At 39.7% G+C, this 15,475-nt stretch overlaps 1 protein-coding gene across 1 annotated transcript; it reads left to right on the forward strand.

Annotated features, from left to right (window-relative positions):
* Nucleotides 1–2,417: 2,417 nt before the first annotated feature.
* Nucleotides 2,418–11,854, forward strand: LOC133271291 (ovomucoid-like). The gene is made up of 5 exons (XM_061457225.1): nt 2,418–2,623; nt 5,141–6,100; nt 8,207–8,226; nt 10,142–10,269; nt 10,789–11,854. Exons 2-5 carry the CDS (start codon nt 6,046–6,048, stop codon nt 10,832–10,834), a joined length of 249 nt encoding a protein of 82 aa, XP_061313209.1. The 5' UTR covers nt 2,418–2,623; nt 5,141–6,045; the 3' UTR covers nt 10,835–11,854.
* Nucleotides 11,855–15,475: the final 3,621 nt, after the last annotated feature.

Raw genomic sequence — 15,475 nt, forward strand, 5'->3', positions numbered from 1 at the left:
TCCATATCCTGGGCCTTATACGGATCCAGGTGCCCCTGAGTATCTGTTCTAGAAATTGTCAGTCTCCCAACTCTGGGGAAGTCTCTAGATTCTATAAAAGGGTGTCAGTATCACAGTGCAAATATTCATTATGGTGCCTCCATACACTGGAGATCATTTCTGAACATACCCCATCCAGTCAAGAAAATAATAGCTGATGTGTCTGTTAATCCTTGTACTTCTGTATCTTAATTCCTGTGCTGGTTGCACTGCAAATGATCTGGAAACCTTCTCCTAAATGTCACAATGGGCAGACTCAATCAGGCTGCACAATGTAAAAAATTGCCTTATATTGCATCAAAGCTTCTTTGATATAAAATTATAGAATGATGTTTATTCCTGAGGCAACTATAGTTATTAATCATATAGACACATAATAGGTCTTCTACTGGACTAATAGGTCTCAGTGAGCCGGAATCTCCTGGGAAGGGGCAGCTCCTCTAGCTTTCTATTCAGACTCTTCATTCATCATGTGGGTTTAGGTTTTGCCTACCACACCTCCCTAAATCTGCACTGCACTGAGACTGACTAATTCCCTCCAGGGTTTTTTGTGGGTGATCCTCATCTTAAAGAAGGCTTTGCAAATAGTTGCTATACTTAATGAGGCACTAATAGGTTACAGTAGGAGCTTGCTATCCTCTAAGTGCTTCACCCATTACAGCTGGGTAAGCAGAGACTGCTAACAGCAAAAGAGGGGGGGAGGCTTAGGTCTGATTAGGGATTTTGTGAAAGAGCACAGATTTCAGGTCCAAATTCTTCACATCCACCCCTCCTTTCATGTTGACCTTCATCTTATGCCTCTTCTACTTAAGTCGTAGCTTCTTTTTTATAAGAGATTTTATAAAAATAGAGGTAAGATTTTTAATGCAGGCAACACCAATGTGTGTCCTCTAACCTTGTTCTGAGACATGAAAAAATTTAAAAGAAAGCTTTCCTCAAATATGTCTGTTTGACTGACTGTCTTCAGTGTGACAGAACTTTGAAGTGCTAAGCACCTGGAAGTTAGATCTTAAAGTATGAAATAGAGTGTGATTCAAAATCAGTCCTATTCAGAGCTCACTGTCCAATTCATTCAGAACTAAGTACTAAGCGGCTAATACCTGTTTTGCATATATCTGTGAAGAATCAAGTCATTCAGAAACATCAATGGTATAACACTAAGTAACTCAAGGGATTCACAAGGTAGTTTCACAATAGTAGGCATCACAGCCTTGTAATTTACCTTAAAGAGATCGGAAGATACAAAGAAAAAGAATAAAGATCAGCTCCAGCCTTTGCAGGGAGTCTGGTGTTGGGTATTTTTACTTTCTAAAATCACACCTGAAAGCTTCAGTGGGGACCTGTCCCAGCTTGACAGCTGCAATTTTAACTAAACCCTTCTTTGATCTCTCTTAAGGTGTGCAAAATGGGAAACTCACCTTCCTTCAGGCAGATACCCAAATGTTTTGGCATGGTTTGATGCCTTAAGAAATACATCATTTGGTTCGCAAATCTTCCATTGAGCAAGACTTTAAAAGTCTGATACATTAATTGCACATGGGTGGACAACCCTAACCACCCACCCACAACAAAATTGATGGAGTCTGTGTACTGGGTTGCGTGTAAACAGGCACTGGAATCACTAACAGGTCTCAATTCCCACTCGTGACTGTACCAACATCTACCTTGGCTTGTGCATTCTTCGCAGGTATACATGGGGTGTGAGAACATGTTTTTTTAGTTGTTCCATGTGCCTTTTTTTTCAGCACCGTTGATGTCCTCACTATGAGGCACTCCACATGAATGGGAACAAGCTGCTGCCACCAGCGCTTTCTGGAATGCAGCAAGATAACATCCTCCCATGCAGAATAAAGCAGGCACTTAGCTAATGACATGCTACAGCAGCATTCTTGCCATCACATTTGTGCGCCATTCAGGGCTCCAAAAATAAAAGCAATGCATCAATAATTGTGACAAATGCTCTCACTCAGAAAAATACAAACTAACATAACATCAGATGTAACAGGCCCATTAAAGTGAATAATCATGTGTTCAAAAAGCAACTGCTTTTTCTTCTAAATAACAATTCAGAGAGATAAGAAGTTGGGAAAAGACAAGATACAATAAGGAAAGTAGAAAATTACCAGAGGCCCACAATTAACGTACATGTATTCAAACAGGACGTCCTGGCCAATGGAAACCAGTACAAGTCTACTGATGAGGCCAAGATTTCACTCCTGATTTTTCAATCCAAACAGAGTATTTACCACAGATTTCAGATTTTCTTTTAGGTAAAGAGGCCTTACTTATCCAACTCTGGGAAGCAGCTGTAACCAAACAGATCTGAACACTTGTTTCCCAACAACTTTTTTATTCTGAGGAGCTAAAATCAAATCAATGTCCTGCTTTATTGTCAGTGTCTGCTTTGTCAAACCTAGAAATGTGAACTCATAAGGACAAATACAATATGCCACAAAGTCCCAAAGTAGCTGACTGTCAGCAACAGATGACATTCACTTATGAGAATCACAGAATCAGTTCAGGTGGGAATGGACCCCTGGAGGACTCTTGGTTCCCTACATCCTTGCCCCACCACCAAATCACGGTACGAACAGATCCATTTTTCAGTCTCTCCAGTGATGTCTCTGGGCAACCTGTTCCAATGCTTGACTGCTCTCATTGTGAAATTTGTTTTCCTCACCTCTAATTGGAATTTCTCTGGCTGCAATTTGCTCTATTCCCTTGCTTCCTTTCACTGTGAGCCTCCAAGAAGAGTCTGGCTCTTGCCTGCTCTGTACATCCCTATAACGTAGCTGAAGAAAACAGTGAGACTTTGCCTTCTTTATTTAAACTGAACAAACCATTTCTCTCAGTTTTCCTAGTATGCTTAATCCCTCTAAACATCTTTGTGGTTCTTCGCTGTATTTGATACAGTATTTCAGTATCTTTCTTGTGCTGTGGAGCCCAGAACTGTACGCAGAACTCCAGATGCAGCCTGAACAGGGGGAAACAATGATTTTTTTTCCACTTGATAATTACATTCTTACTAATAAAGCCTACTGTGCAGAGCTGGAAACGTTCACTGCAGGGGCAAACCGTTTGCTTGTGTTCAGCTTGCCCATCAAAAGAATTGCTCTGTTCTCCTCTGAGCTGAGCTGAATGTTCTCAAAGACAGCACTGTGATCTAGGTGAACCCTTGGCCTACCTGAGGATGACAGGATGACAGCTGGTTGTTAGACCAGCTCTGTATGAAGACTACCAGGGCAAACAACAAGCCTCTGCAAGTTTGGACAGAAAGACGCCTCAAATGAAGCATTTTTTCAGTCAAATGGTGACTATTATGGCTAATGTGAATTCTGCCCTTTTTTAGGCATATAGATACAGACATATCTGGGTATCCTTTTAAATGGGAGGTGCAATAAATGTTTTGTGACACTACTTTTTATTGAGACTTTGCATGAGTATTACCCCACTGCAGCAAGTGGAACAGACTGTTGTTTTCTGTGCATGGCATTTTAATTCTCAAAGCTTCAAGACAGCTTTTATGTTTCCGAATGCTAACATCTCCAGAACTTCAGCTGACCCCCTGTTGTGCCATGCTTGTATTTAGTGTCTATTTGCACACCCTACAGTATGTCACATATTGTCACAATATGTCACAGCTTCTCGTCAGAACTGTATCCTTCCTATGTGAATTGCCTGGGCAAGCCCTACTAAGCTTAAGGTCCACTGCTCAGAAAATGAATCTTAATTTGATTCAAAAGCCTTAATCAGACAACTTAAACATTACCCGAAAGAAAACCTTCACACCATGGCTTTTCTGTTACGGGTCATAGAATAAGCATAAGGAATCCTGTCAATAGCAAGGTAATTTTCAGATGCTGAGAAAAACCTGATCCAAAGTCTACATTCCCCATTAGTTCCCTCCCACTTCCAAAAGTCTTCTCTTCCTTTCCACACCAATCCTCAGAAAACCTTCCTGCATCAACTCAGAAGACTGCAAACAGATGTTTATATTCTTCTGTTAGAGGGATGAGATGGATATTGAGGTTGCATCAGACAGTAGACTTTGTAGCACCATATTAGGCAAGAGAGTGTAACCAAAGTGGCAGATTTCCTCATACCAGTGTCAAGGAACCTGCATGTTCTGTCAAGCTGCAGTTTTATAGTTTGAAGCTATTCTCAAGAGACTTGTTTGCTCAAAACTCTTCAGACGAGGAGTACCTTCTGGGTGGTTTGGGGTTTTGCTCTTGTTGCCTAATGTTGGTAATTGTCCATCAACCAGCAAACATGTCCTGAATATTCTCCAGGAGTTTATACATGCTCTGTGGGAAGCTCTTCAGGAAAGATTTGGGCTTTCCAGAACAAAAATTTCACAAAGCAGCAGAATCCAGACCAACCCCCATTTAAATTACAGCCTGTCTTCTGCCATCTCCACTTCAGAGGAATATGCACAGATGTCTACGTTAAGAATAAAGAATAACTTACAATTAAATCTCTGAAGTAAGGGCATATAAAGAAAAAAAATCTACAGGCCTGCAGCTCAATCCAGATCTTTGTCTGTCCTGGAACTGGTATTTGATGGCATCTGGTTTGTTGGTTTTTTGTTGTTTTTTTTTTTTCCCATTAAGTGATGAGAAATTAACCATTTATTCATCATTTACATTCTTTAGAAACAAGATTATCTTTTTTTGAATGAATTAGTGGGGCCCAAGTTCTACTTGACCTATTACCACCTTCTCTGTAAGCGCTCTCAGTCCCTCTGTCTAAGTGAAATTAGCATGTATGACCCTAACTCCTCCATGGGGAAGAAGCCTCAGGCTATCTTGTGATGTAGGGAAGATGATGACTGAAATACTGTGAATTGTAATGATGCGCAGGGATCTTTCATATTGAAACAACTTGCAAATCTACATTGCAAATCGCTAAAGAGAAGGCAATTCTGGAAGGTTCAAACCAAACTATAGGCTCAAAACTCCTCATAATTTTGAAATTTATGAAAATTAGGACTCAGAGCTGAGTCTCCCATTGTAACTGAACCCCTTGCATGTGTTAAAAAAGGAAGAAAATTATGCCTATTGATTAAGTCACTAACATACTGGTATGTTGGATTTGTTTAAAGGATCCCACATGATATGACACCTATTGTGCTGGAAATAGCAGCAAAAGAGAAGATGGGCAGGAAAAATCTTCTCCTTATCTCCATGACAGCAAAGTAGGCAGCAACTCAGCAGGATGCACAACGGCTGTGAACTCCTTACTTCACTAGGCAGTGCAATGCAGTGTTTTTGCTCCTTCTGTCACAAAGCTTTGCTTCTGATCTCTGAACTGGTGGAACGTTAAAGGCAGAAGAACACTGAAATACTGGGGGATCTTTTGAGTTGTGTGTGAAGGTGAGAGTATTCATGTGAAACACAGACTTTTCCAAGCGGCGACTACCACCACAGAGCAGTCTGAAAGGTCTCCATGTATGGCCATAGTAACCAGCATCACCTCTATCCACGGCTAGTGACAAGGCTCTCCAAAGTTTCAAGAGATTAGGAATTATGCATTTCAGTTCTACTGGCATGGATCTTTTGAAACACACCCAGTGAGAATAATTTTTCCCCTGGGAACTATGTTCAACTCTAAGGGTCAATATGGCAATAACAGCAATAAGTAACCACCTTACTGAGTCACTCCCTGAACTCGCTAATGGAGATGGAACAGTTAATTAGGCAAGGAGCTTAACCAAAGTACAATACATCTCCTGTATCAACACAATCCATGCTGTGACACTCATCTTTGCCCTGTACTTATGACCTTCATGTTGTACAGAAGACATTCTTATTGACACTACCCATGGGCAACACCTTCTTCTAATTACCTTCTCTACAAGGGGGATTTCATCATCAGGGTTCCTGCTCTGTGTGTGTGTGTATATATATATCCGCTCTCACAGATACAGGAATACACATCTCAGATAATCTTACTGGAATACCAAGAGCACAGGCTAGCAGTGAAACAAGTCAAGAACCCTTGAGTACCATGAAGATAACAGGTGTCTTTGTGCTTCTCACGCTGGCAGTTCTTTGCTTAGCAAGTGAGTAACCATTTTATTTTCTGATATATTATAGTTCTCCTGTTCAAACAATGCAAGCTTCTCAGTCTACTGGGATGATAAAAAATAATGGTTGGGTAGCAAAAAGCAAGTGAAATTTTATGCTTGTGCATTATTTATCAAAAAATAGTGCACCAGCTTTACAAATTCCAACTTAAGCAGATGAAACCTATTCCTTTGATGATGGTGTGAATCAGAGCTGTATTCTACAGTGCAAGTAAAAAGTGAACTGTAAAGCCTCAGAACTAAAACAGGTTTTTACCTACTTATTTTTTTCTTCCATTTGAGCAGGGAGCTTGGAGCTGATGTGGTGCCTCTCCTACCACACTGACCAAGCAGAAGACAGTTGATTATACATTGGCCATATAATATGGCCGTAAATAACCTCTTCATGATATTAGTTTGCTAGGCTGGAGAGAGCTTTGAGGGGCAGGTTGCTCTGTGGTAAAATAGGGAGCTGGGAGCAAGTTCTTGAGCCTCCACTTGGCAATTTTTTTTTTTTCTTGTTAACAAAAAAAATTGGAGAAAAAAGAAGAATAAGTACATTTACAAAAATGGAGAGTCCAAATCTTCACTGCCAGTAGTATAACAGTTCAATAGCATTAAAGAAGCAAACCAATGAAAATGTTAAAATCAATATTATGAGCCAAAATAATCTGTTTACATTTTGAATAGCTCTGAAAAGTTTGCTTTGAAAATTGTCTCAAAATCAAAATTCTCATGACAAATGTCAATTTCAGTGAAATGGCATGCTTTTGATGGAAACTGTTCTGCCAGTGTTTCAGTGAGTGCAGAAAAACAAATGAATATTGTTTCCTGAAGAATTCCAGCAAATCCTTCCCTTGAACTTTTTAACTTATCTGGTCTACATTAAAAATGTATGGATAGATACTTTTCAAGCCACATATTTTTTTGCATTCGCTCCCAAATACATAGTGGCTTTTAAAAAGTTGCCAGAGAAAAAATAGCACCTTAATATTTTTATGGGAGGGGGTTACATCTGATCCAATTCCAGAATAATGACAATTCAGTCACAGTTCTGGCGACAGACTGAAACATGACATGGAGCACTTTTTTTTTGCGGGTTTTCTTCACCTTGAACAACTTTATCTGTTGGGAAGTTGTAAGCAGCTCCATGAAAGGAAGTTTCAGTGGAAGGCTTAATGGCTTTAAAAATTAAAATGAGTTACGCTTAGTCAGAAAAACAAATGCTAGAGCTGCATTGCCATAATATGTTTTCTTCCCTCTCCTTCTGTACAGAAGCCTCTGCCTGATCACTTTTATCCCTTGGAAGCCACAGAATGACAGTTACAGGACAAAATACATTCCTAAAGAAAGTAACAAGTGTGTCACTGCAATGGAGACACGCCAGCATTACTTGATGACTTTCTGGGAGGTGTACATGTCATTGTGTTGAAGAAGCTTTTTGAAGTCCCACCTGAGAACAGGGCTTCATTATATCAGATGCCATGTGTATGCAAAATAGGAGCCAGTCCTTCTGCCCAATAGTTTAGAATACATATGAACCAGCAAGGGAAAACACTTTTTAAAGTGATATTATGATCCAATTGCATTATTATTATTATAATATATATCTAGTATTGTATTGCAATGAAGACACTATCCTCATTATTGACAGAAATCCAAAGCAGAAAAGGACCTTGTGATTTGCTTACAGCCACATCCAATATTTAATTTTTTTTTTAAATAAACTTGGGAATTAAAACCCAGGCATGCTCTACAATTTGTTTATCCTAAACAGACTGGCTATCGAACATAACATTGACTTTGGGTCTCTAATATTTTCTGCTGAAAATGGGAACAATATCCTTTCTCCCCTCCCACAGCAAAGGCTGTTGTAGCTGCTGACACAGATTTCTAAGGTAAGAAATACACCAAGGACCACTTGTTTAATAGGTTCTGACACCTGCAGCTTATTAAACACTTAAAACCCAAGTATTCACTTTCAAGCTAGTAAGAGATGTAGTGTTGCTGGAAGGGCTGGTAGGGAAATCATCCTAGTTGCAAACTGAATGTTCATCAACAGCAGTTTTTAATTTATCTTTTATGATTCTGCTTGCCTTGCAGATGCTGCCAAAGAGAATGAGGTGAGTAATTTTCTCCTTTACTGCTCTATAAAAATATGTAGTTAGTAAAAACATGAGGTCAGATAAAAACATATTAAGCATTAATTAAATGGTGTCAAAGTATTGAGGTTTCAGAGAGAAATCCCTAATTAAATGGTGTCAAATAATTGAGATTTCAGAGAGAAATCCGTGAGTTTGAGATACGTGGTTTCCATACACTACACTTGACCTGAGAACTTCCAGGTGTTTTCACTTGTACTGCCCAGTGGACAACAAATTGGGCAAGGCCAAATTTTAAGTGAGAGAAATCAGGAATTTTTTATTATTTACCTGGTGATGACACTTTGTTTCTGGTGGCTTTCAGATCCTAAATCATGTACCTGGAGATTTTATTTCTGACTATGCTGCAGTGCCCATCTTGGGGTCAATCTCTGAGAGAAATGGGGCATCAAATGATAAAAATCCTTACTCAGATGAGCAGAGACAAGCCCCCTCAGAGTCCGGTGGACAGTAGCAGGGAGTGGAAATTTGCACACACACAGAGCTGGTCCCATATTAGCACAATATATGCAGCTTTTGATGCCTAGAACTACACCAAGGCATCCATTCTTTCCCAAGAAGAGCCTGTTCCACTCTCCACAACAAACTATGTATCTTCCCCATTTCACCAGCTGTTACACAGATGTACATGGGGGAAATTTGCACACACACAGATCTGGTCCCATATTAGCACAATGTATGCTGCCCCAGATTTAAGCCTATTATTCCCAAAGGAGTGATTGGGTAATGACTCTTTTTGCCACTGGAGACCTCTCAGTCTGTGCTGAGCCATGGCACAGGCTGCTGAGGGGGCTGACCACACACAGCTCCTCACTTCACTCATTTGCAGACCCTGGGCAATGACTACCACAAAACCAATCATATAATCTGTAATAAATTCCACGGTTTGGCTGCAGTAATAGTCCTGTCCTTCACTAAGAATTAGAATGAAGGGGGCAGAAAAAAAACATTCCATAAGAAGAGAACAGCAAAGCTGGGTTCTGTTTTAAATATATAAATCTATAATACATATTTTTGGCTAGATTTTCAGAAAGCAAAAGCTGCAGACATAGTGTCCTTCCAAAGACTGGTATGTTTCAAACTGTCACTAGACTAGCACCAAAAAAAAGCTCACTTTAGTTACAACAGCAGCTATAAGGACAGGCAATTTCCTAGGCAAGCAAATCCTAGGCTTTTGAGGGTGACAAATAGCAGATTAAGTAGAATATGTGCCGTGCACAAGGACTTCTTGCTTGTCAAATACTAGGAATGAATTCACTTGACAGAAGATAAAGCTCCAAAACTAGGACAGGAGCATTTTCAGTCATTTCTTTTATTAGTTTGTACTCCCATTTTCATATGTAAGTCTGTAATGAATACAGCCCCACTATCAGATGAAGGCCTTTCAACAATTTCTTTTCATGCTAATACTTAAATAGGACTTAATTCCACCTGGGCAGATCCTTTCACCAGTGTAAAAAGCATAAAGAGCTGATACTTGTGCAATAAGAGACAGAAACCCTTCCCACTCTCAAGAACTAATCTCATCTGAATTTACTGACAATTGCAAGCAGGTAGAGAAAAATATTGACCCCTCTTTTCTGTAGATGGAAAAAGGGCTGTATTTTTCCAGTGACTTATTCTTATACTGATAGACAGCAAAGTCTCTAAATGTGCTCAGTACCTGACATGGGTTGCATCACACACATCTCTCTCAGAAGGAACATTTATTTCTTTAGGCTTAGGCTCAGCAAATACTGATGGTGGAACCCATTGTCTGTGATGTTCTAAAGCAGCTGTCAAATTTGTCCAAAAATTTCATATATTCAATATTTCTGTACATAAATGGAGAATGTGAGAAAGATGGATTCGAAGAAAATTGATACTCTATTTGCAGGTAGACTGCAGTGAGTACAGCCGGCTAGAGAGAGGAAGACCTATTTACTGTGAAAGACTCTATCAACCTTTCTGTGGCTCTGATGGGAAAACATATAACAACAAGTGTTCTTTCTGCAAAGCAGTGCTGTAAGTACAATACTATGTAATTACTCCTGAATATGCCAAAAACTGAGATAGCTCAGTTGTCTGGTGTTTCCAGTCTACCTAATTGCTGTCATATTTTTCAGGGTAACTACTCCTCTGCTCCTTTGCTTAGTCTTTATAGACTAATGGCTTCTCCCACCAATTGCTCTAAATGAATGACCTTGATATTTGCGTGAGCAACTTCCTATTCTAGCACAATGGCAGAAGTCAGACAGTAAAAAGAAGAGTCCAATGAACAACACAGGGCTAACAAGGCACCTGAACCCAAATCAGGTCAGCTAAGAATTCAAAAGTAGTACCAAGGATACTTAGCTTTTTATAGATAAAATACAACTTTTTAAAGGGCAAAATGCTTACAGATCAGTGTCTTCTTGCCTCCTACAAATGTTTATAGTATTTTTTTATGTTTATCAAGTTGTTAGCTGAGGGCTTCAGAGATATTTTAGTGCATAATGTTAAGCTTATTTTCTGCAATGTGTATGTCTTTGTTTCTCTTTGCAGGAAAAGCAGAGGTACCTTACAAATGAAGCAAGCAGGGGCATGCTGAATGGATTCTGCATGGTAGAGAAGAGGGCTGAGAACAGCTTCACACTGCCTTATCACAATCTCTTAATTTAATTTCATTCATTCTGCCTGATCTGGTGATGGCGAACAAAGCACACAGCAGCTTTTTCAGCTGTGCTCTGTCATTTGCTGCTTCTCTCTGCTCCCAAGTGTTGGGATTGACACTTCTGTCCTCCCTGCAAAGCAACTCCTCAGGATTTCTGTTTCTCTAGCAAATCGGTTTTCACATGAGCCCTATTCTTCTGACGGTGCTACCTGATCTTAGTGGACACGTCTGTGTAGGCACTGCCTCTGTTTTCCTTGTTGAAGTGTTTTCTTTCATTTACTCAAACTTTTGCAGATGCTTTTTTTCCAAAGGCTTCAGCTTTTCCAGGTAATGCTTTGATTCTACCAGGTTTGCAGCTAAATTTTACATGCTCGTTTTTCTTCCACCTCTATACAATTCTGATTCATACATGTTGTTTAGCTACTTAGTCTGCATGTTTATTAAAATAAACGTTGACTTGTTTTTTTTTTGTCCATGGTGACCTTTCTAGAGAATAAGTTTATTGCATCCATTATTCACAAATGAGATACTTCCCAAGTTACAGAAAATAATTGTAGAGCAGGAGCTAGAGAGGTAAAAAAAAAAAGCCTGGAAGACAAAAGTTGTCTTCCACTAGATGGCCTCATGTTCCTGGAATTGATCCTACAGTCTGGCTCTCTTTTTTCCCTTCAAATGAAGCAAAGCTGTTAAACTGTAAGACTGTATAAACTTCATAGCAGTGCCTCTGTTAAATCCTGCATTTAAATGTCATCATTAATGATACTGTTCACTTCTGACAAATTGGCAGCTTTTAGACCTGAAAAGAATTCTGTTCTGCTCTTACATCCTTAATATCTTCATTATTGAACTAGTTTGCCTTTTACACTTGAATAGTCAGACACGGAAATACATTTCCCAGAATTAAAACCTATGAATGATTGACTTTACTGGGGTTACACATGAAAGAAATTTAGGAACCAGAATGTAGGTGTCATATGCTGTCTGATACTCGATTCTCCGGACAAGAGAGGCTCTATTTCATTTGCTAGTACACACTGATGTAGCTCTAGTATTTAGTTTGATTTATAATGTGACCTGGCTGAACTATCTTTATGGTAATTGCCTATTACGCTTAGCACATATAGAACATCTGAAAGAATGATAAAGCTGAAAACAACAAAAAATGAAAGGAAAAAATGAGGATTAATGAAGTTCTAGATTAAGTATGTAAATAGAGTGTTCTTGTCCAACCAAGCTAACACCATAAAAAGTAAATACTCTGCATTTCTTTGTCAAATAATTCTAAGTAATGATTGTATTTAACAAGGGACATATTTTTCCTGACTCTACAACTTCCTAATGCATTGTATTTCTGGGGGAAAAAAAAAAAAAAAAAAAAAGGCAGTTGCTACTGAATGTGCTGTAAATCTTGGCCAAATAAATTTCTTACCATTATTATGTGCTGTTCCCTGTCACAGATGTGTCCCATGAAACCACAGATAGCAGGATAGAATCCTAGATACTGTTTTGGGGATGGAGTGGTGTTTATTCCCCACTGTGGGAGCTTCAAATTCTAAGGGACAGTGGTGCTCTTAGTACATCAGAAACCTACTCAACACTGGATCATTCAAAGGCCACTGAAACTTACAAGGTGCTACCTGTGACCTTGGATTTAACCCTCATCTTTCAGCAAGCATAAGCAGAAGATGCTTTGATGTTCTACTGAGGTTTTCAATTTAGAACAAGTGTTAGCCAAATGCCAGGCTAAAATAGGAAAATTAAATATTGAGTCTAATGATGATGGGTGAAGAGTTTAGAGAAGAGATTCAGAGCAGCCCTGCGGAGAAGGACTTGGGGGTGCTGGTCGATGAGAAAATGAACATGAGCCGGCTTCAGTGTGCGCTTGCAGCCCAGAAAGCCAACCGTATCCTGGGCTGCATCAAAAGGAGCGTGACCAGCAGGTCGAAGGAGGTGATCCTGCCCCTCTACTCTGCTCTTGTGAGACCTCACCTGGAGCATTGTGTGCAGTTCTGGTGTCCTCAACATAAAAAGGACATGGAACTGTTGGAACAAGTCCAGAGGAGGCCACGAGGATGATCGGGGGACTGGAGCACCTCCCATATGAAGATAGGCTGAGGAAGTTGGAGCTGTTCAGCGGGGAGAAGAGAAGGCTGCGTGGAGACCTCATAGCAGCCTTCCAGTATCTGAAGGGGGCCTATAGGGATGCTGGAGAGGGACTCTTCATTAGGGACTGTAGTAACAGGACGAGGGGTAACGGGTTAAAACTTAAAGTTTAGGTTGGATGTAAGATGGAAATTCTTTCCTGTTAGGGTGGTGAGGCACTGGAATGGGTTGCCCAGGGAGGTTGTGAATGCTCCATCCCTGGTGGTGTTCAAGGCCAGGTTGGACAAGGCCTTGGGTAATATGATTTAGCGTAGGGTGTCCCTGCTCACGGCAGGGGGTTGGAACTGGATGATCTTAAGGTCCTTTCCAACCCTAACGATTCTATGATTCTACACAGACCACAGCCCCCTTCTCTTTGTAACTGAAGTCAGAATTAATTAGCCTCTTCACAAGTCACAGGACTGACTATTGCTCTGAATGCTGAACCACACAAGTATGTAAGGAACATAAAGCTTGTACAGTGAGGAGTGTGGTCACCTTCTACATGGTACCTGAGAGACTGTGTTTCTGCCTGGTGTATTTCTCTCAGTAAACTTTATGTACAGTGTGTGTAGGGAGTAATGGTGGAGGGGCTTGTCTTCAGGGGCCATGTTCTTCATGAAACAGAAAAAGCACAGTTTATTACAAGCAAGCTACAGTTCCCTACAGTGCTAACTTATCAATGTTATTCCAGAAATGCTGGCAGAACAAATCACATTTACATTCTTCATCTTTGCACTTTGTTAAAAAAGGCTGTTTCCATGAAGCCAAATGTTTGTTTCACAGTGACAAGAGAGCTGCAACAGACAGTAAGAGGTTTCTATCACATATATTTCTTTAATTAGTCTCTTCATCATTAATGTTTCTTGGTTGTGGGAAGTTTCTGTTGTTATGAACTACTTTCTGATGGATATGTTTAAAACATTTTTTTTACGAGAGTGTCCCAACTGCTGAAGTTAAGACATCAGAATGACGTATTTTCAGAAGTAATTTGGGCTCATGGTTGCTTTGGAAAGCAGATCTTCCTTCTAAATTAGTGAAGAAGAGATGCAGTAAATCATGGATCCTGAAACTTGCCATGTTCAAGCATTTTCAGATGGTGGCAGTGACAGCACCACAGGCAAATGAGGGACTATCAAGCAGAACCAATGGACAGTGTTTTAACATGACCCAGGAATCCACCAAATAGAGATCAACACATATAGACTAGAGTTTAACAACCCATAAGATCTCTTGAATTTTGTTCATCTCCTCATAACCCCTAAAAGAGAAAGGGAAGACAGTAGATAGACGATACTGCAGATGAATATATCAAATGCTGAGAAGGAATTCAAGTCAAAGAGGCTTATTTTTTGTGGAAGGTAAAATATATTAACACAGCTAAAGGTGAAATGTAACAAATACTACAAATCTTAGGAAAAATGAGAGGAAACCTTCAGGAGAAAAAAGCTCAGAGAAGAGTTTAAACCAGGAAGCTGGACAGCACTTGTCTGTACCTTCTTGTTGTCTTTCAAGGCTTACTTTACTACACAAACCAGAGTGATATAAGGAAGAAGCTCTTTACTGTGAGGATGGTGGGGCACTGGAACAGGCTGCCCAAAGAAGTGACAAATGCTCCATGCCTGGCCGTGTTCAAGGCCAGGCTGGATGGAGTCTTGGGTGACCTGGTTTGGTGTGAGGTGTCCCTGCCCATGGCAGGAGTGGTGGAACTAGATAATCTTAAGGTCTTTTCCAACCATAACTATTCTATGATTCTCTGATATAGTCTTTGCTGATTCCTAAGGACACATCTGTCAGCTGAAAAAAATCTATAGTGAAACATATTGATCATACTGCCTTCTTTCTTTTTCCCATGATTGCTTGGTGGAAAAGACTCCATTTATTCAGCTAAGCCACATACTCAAGAATCCTACAGGCTGTCCGAAACACTAATAAAGGGTCAGGTGCAGATGGCATAGTTTTCTCTTCTCTATGAAATAAAGTAGTTGGAAATCTTTGTAAGTCTAACATAAACAAAGTCACATGGACTTTTTTGGTGGTTTATATGGTTATCTTCCCACTCTCTTTCAACTCAGTGTAAACTTCTGTGAATTAATGACAGAGAATGCTAGAATGGTGGCATATATTAGGAAAATACTTATGTAAACTGACATTAGAGGGTTTTCTTTTTCCATTTTTCTCTGGCCAAATATATGAACATTACGTACCATTAAAGTATTTTCTAAAAATATTCTTAATGAGTCTAGTGACATCGCTATGTCTTGATGTTTCAAGTAAGACATCAGACTAGAAAAGCACTGCAGTAAAACTCCTCCATTGGGTCACCAGACTATTCAGGTACTATTCCAATGCACTTTTAGTTTCTTCTTTAGATAGACTGCTCATATTAACATTAATTAGATATACTGCTCATAAAGAGATGAATTGTAAATCTGT

Source organism: Pezoporus flaviventris, unplaced genomic scaffold (genome assembly GCF_033815535.1).
Source record: "Pezoporus flaviventris isolate CSIRO_AGI_PZ_B2104156 unplaced genomic scaffold, CSIRO_AGI_Pfla_v1 ptg000023l, whole genome shotgun sequence".
Taxonomy (NCBI): Eukaryota; Metazoa; Chordata; class Aves; order Psittaciformes; family Psittacidae; genus Pezoporus; species Pezoporus flaviventris.

Coding starts and splice junctions, on each gene's coding strand:
- LOC133271291 (XM_061457225.1), top strand. CDS start 6,046: ATGAAGATAACAGGTGTCTTTGTGCTTCTCACGCTGGCAGTTCTTTGC. Junction 6,101..8,206: donor GGCAGTTCTTTGCTTAGCAA/GTGAGTAACCAT, acceptor CTTGCCTTGCAG/ATGCTGCCAAAGAGAATGAG. Junction 10,270..10,788: donor TCTTTCTGCAAAGCAGTGCT/GTAAGTACAATA, acceptor TTCTCTTTGCAG/GAAAAGCAGAGGTACCTTAC.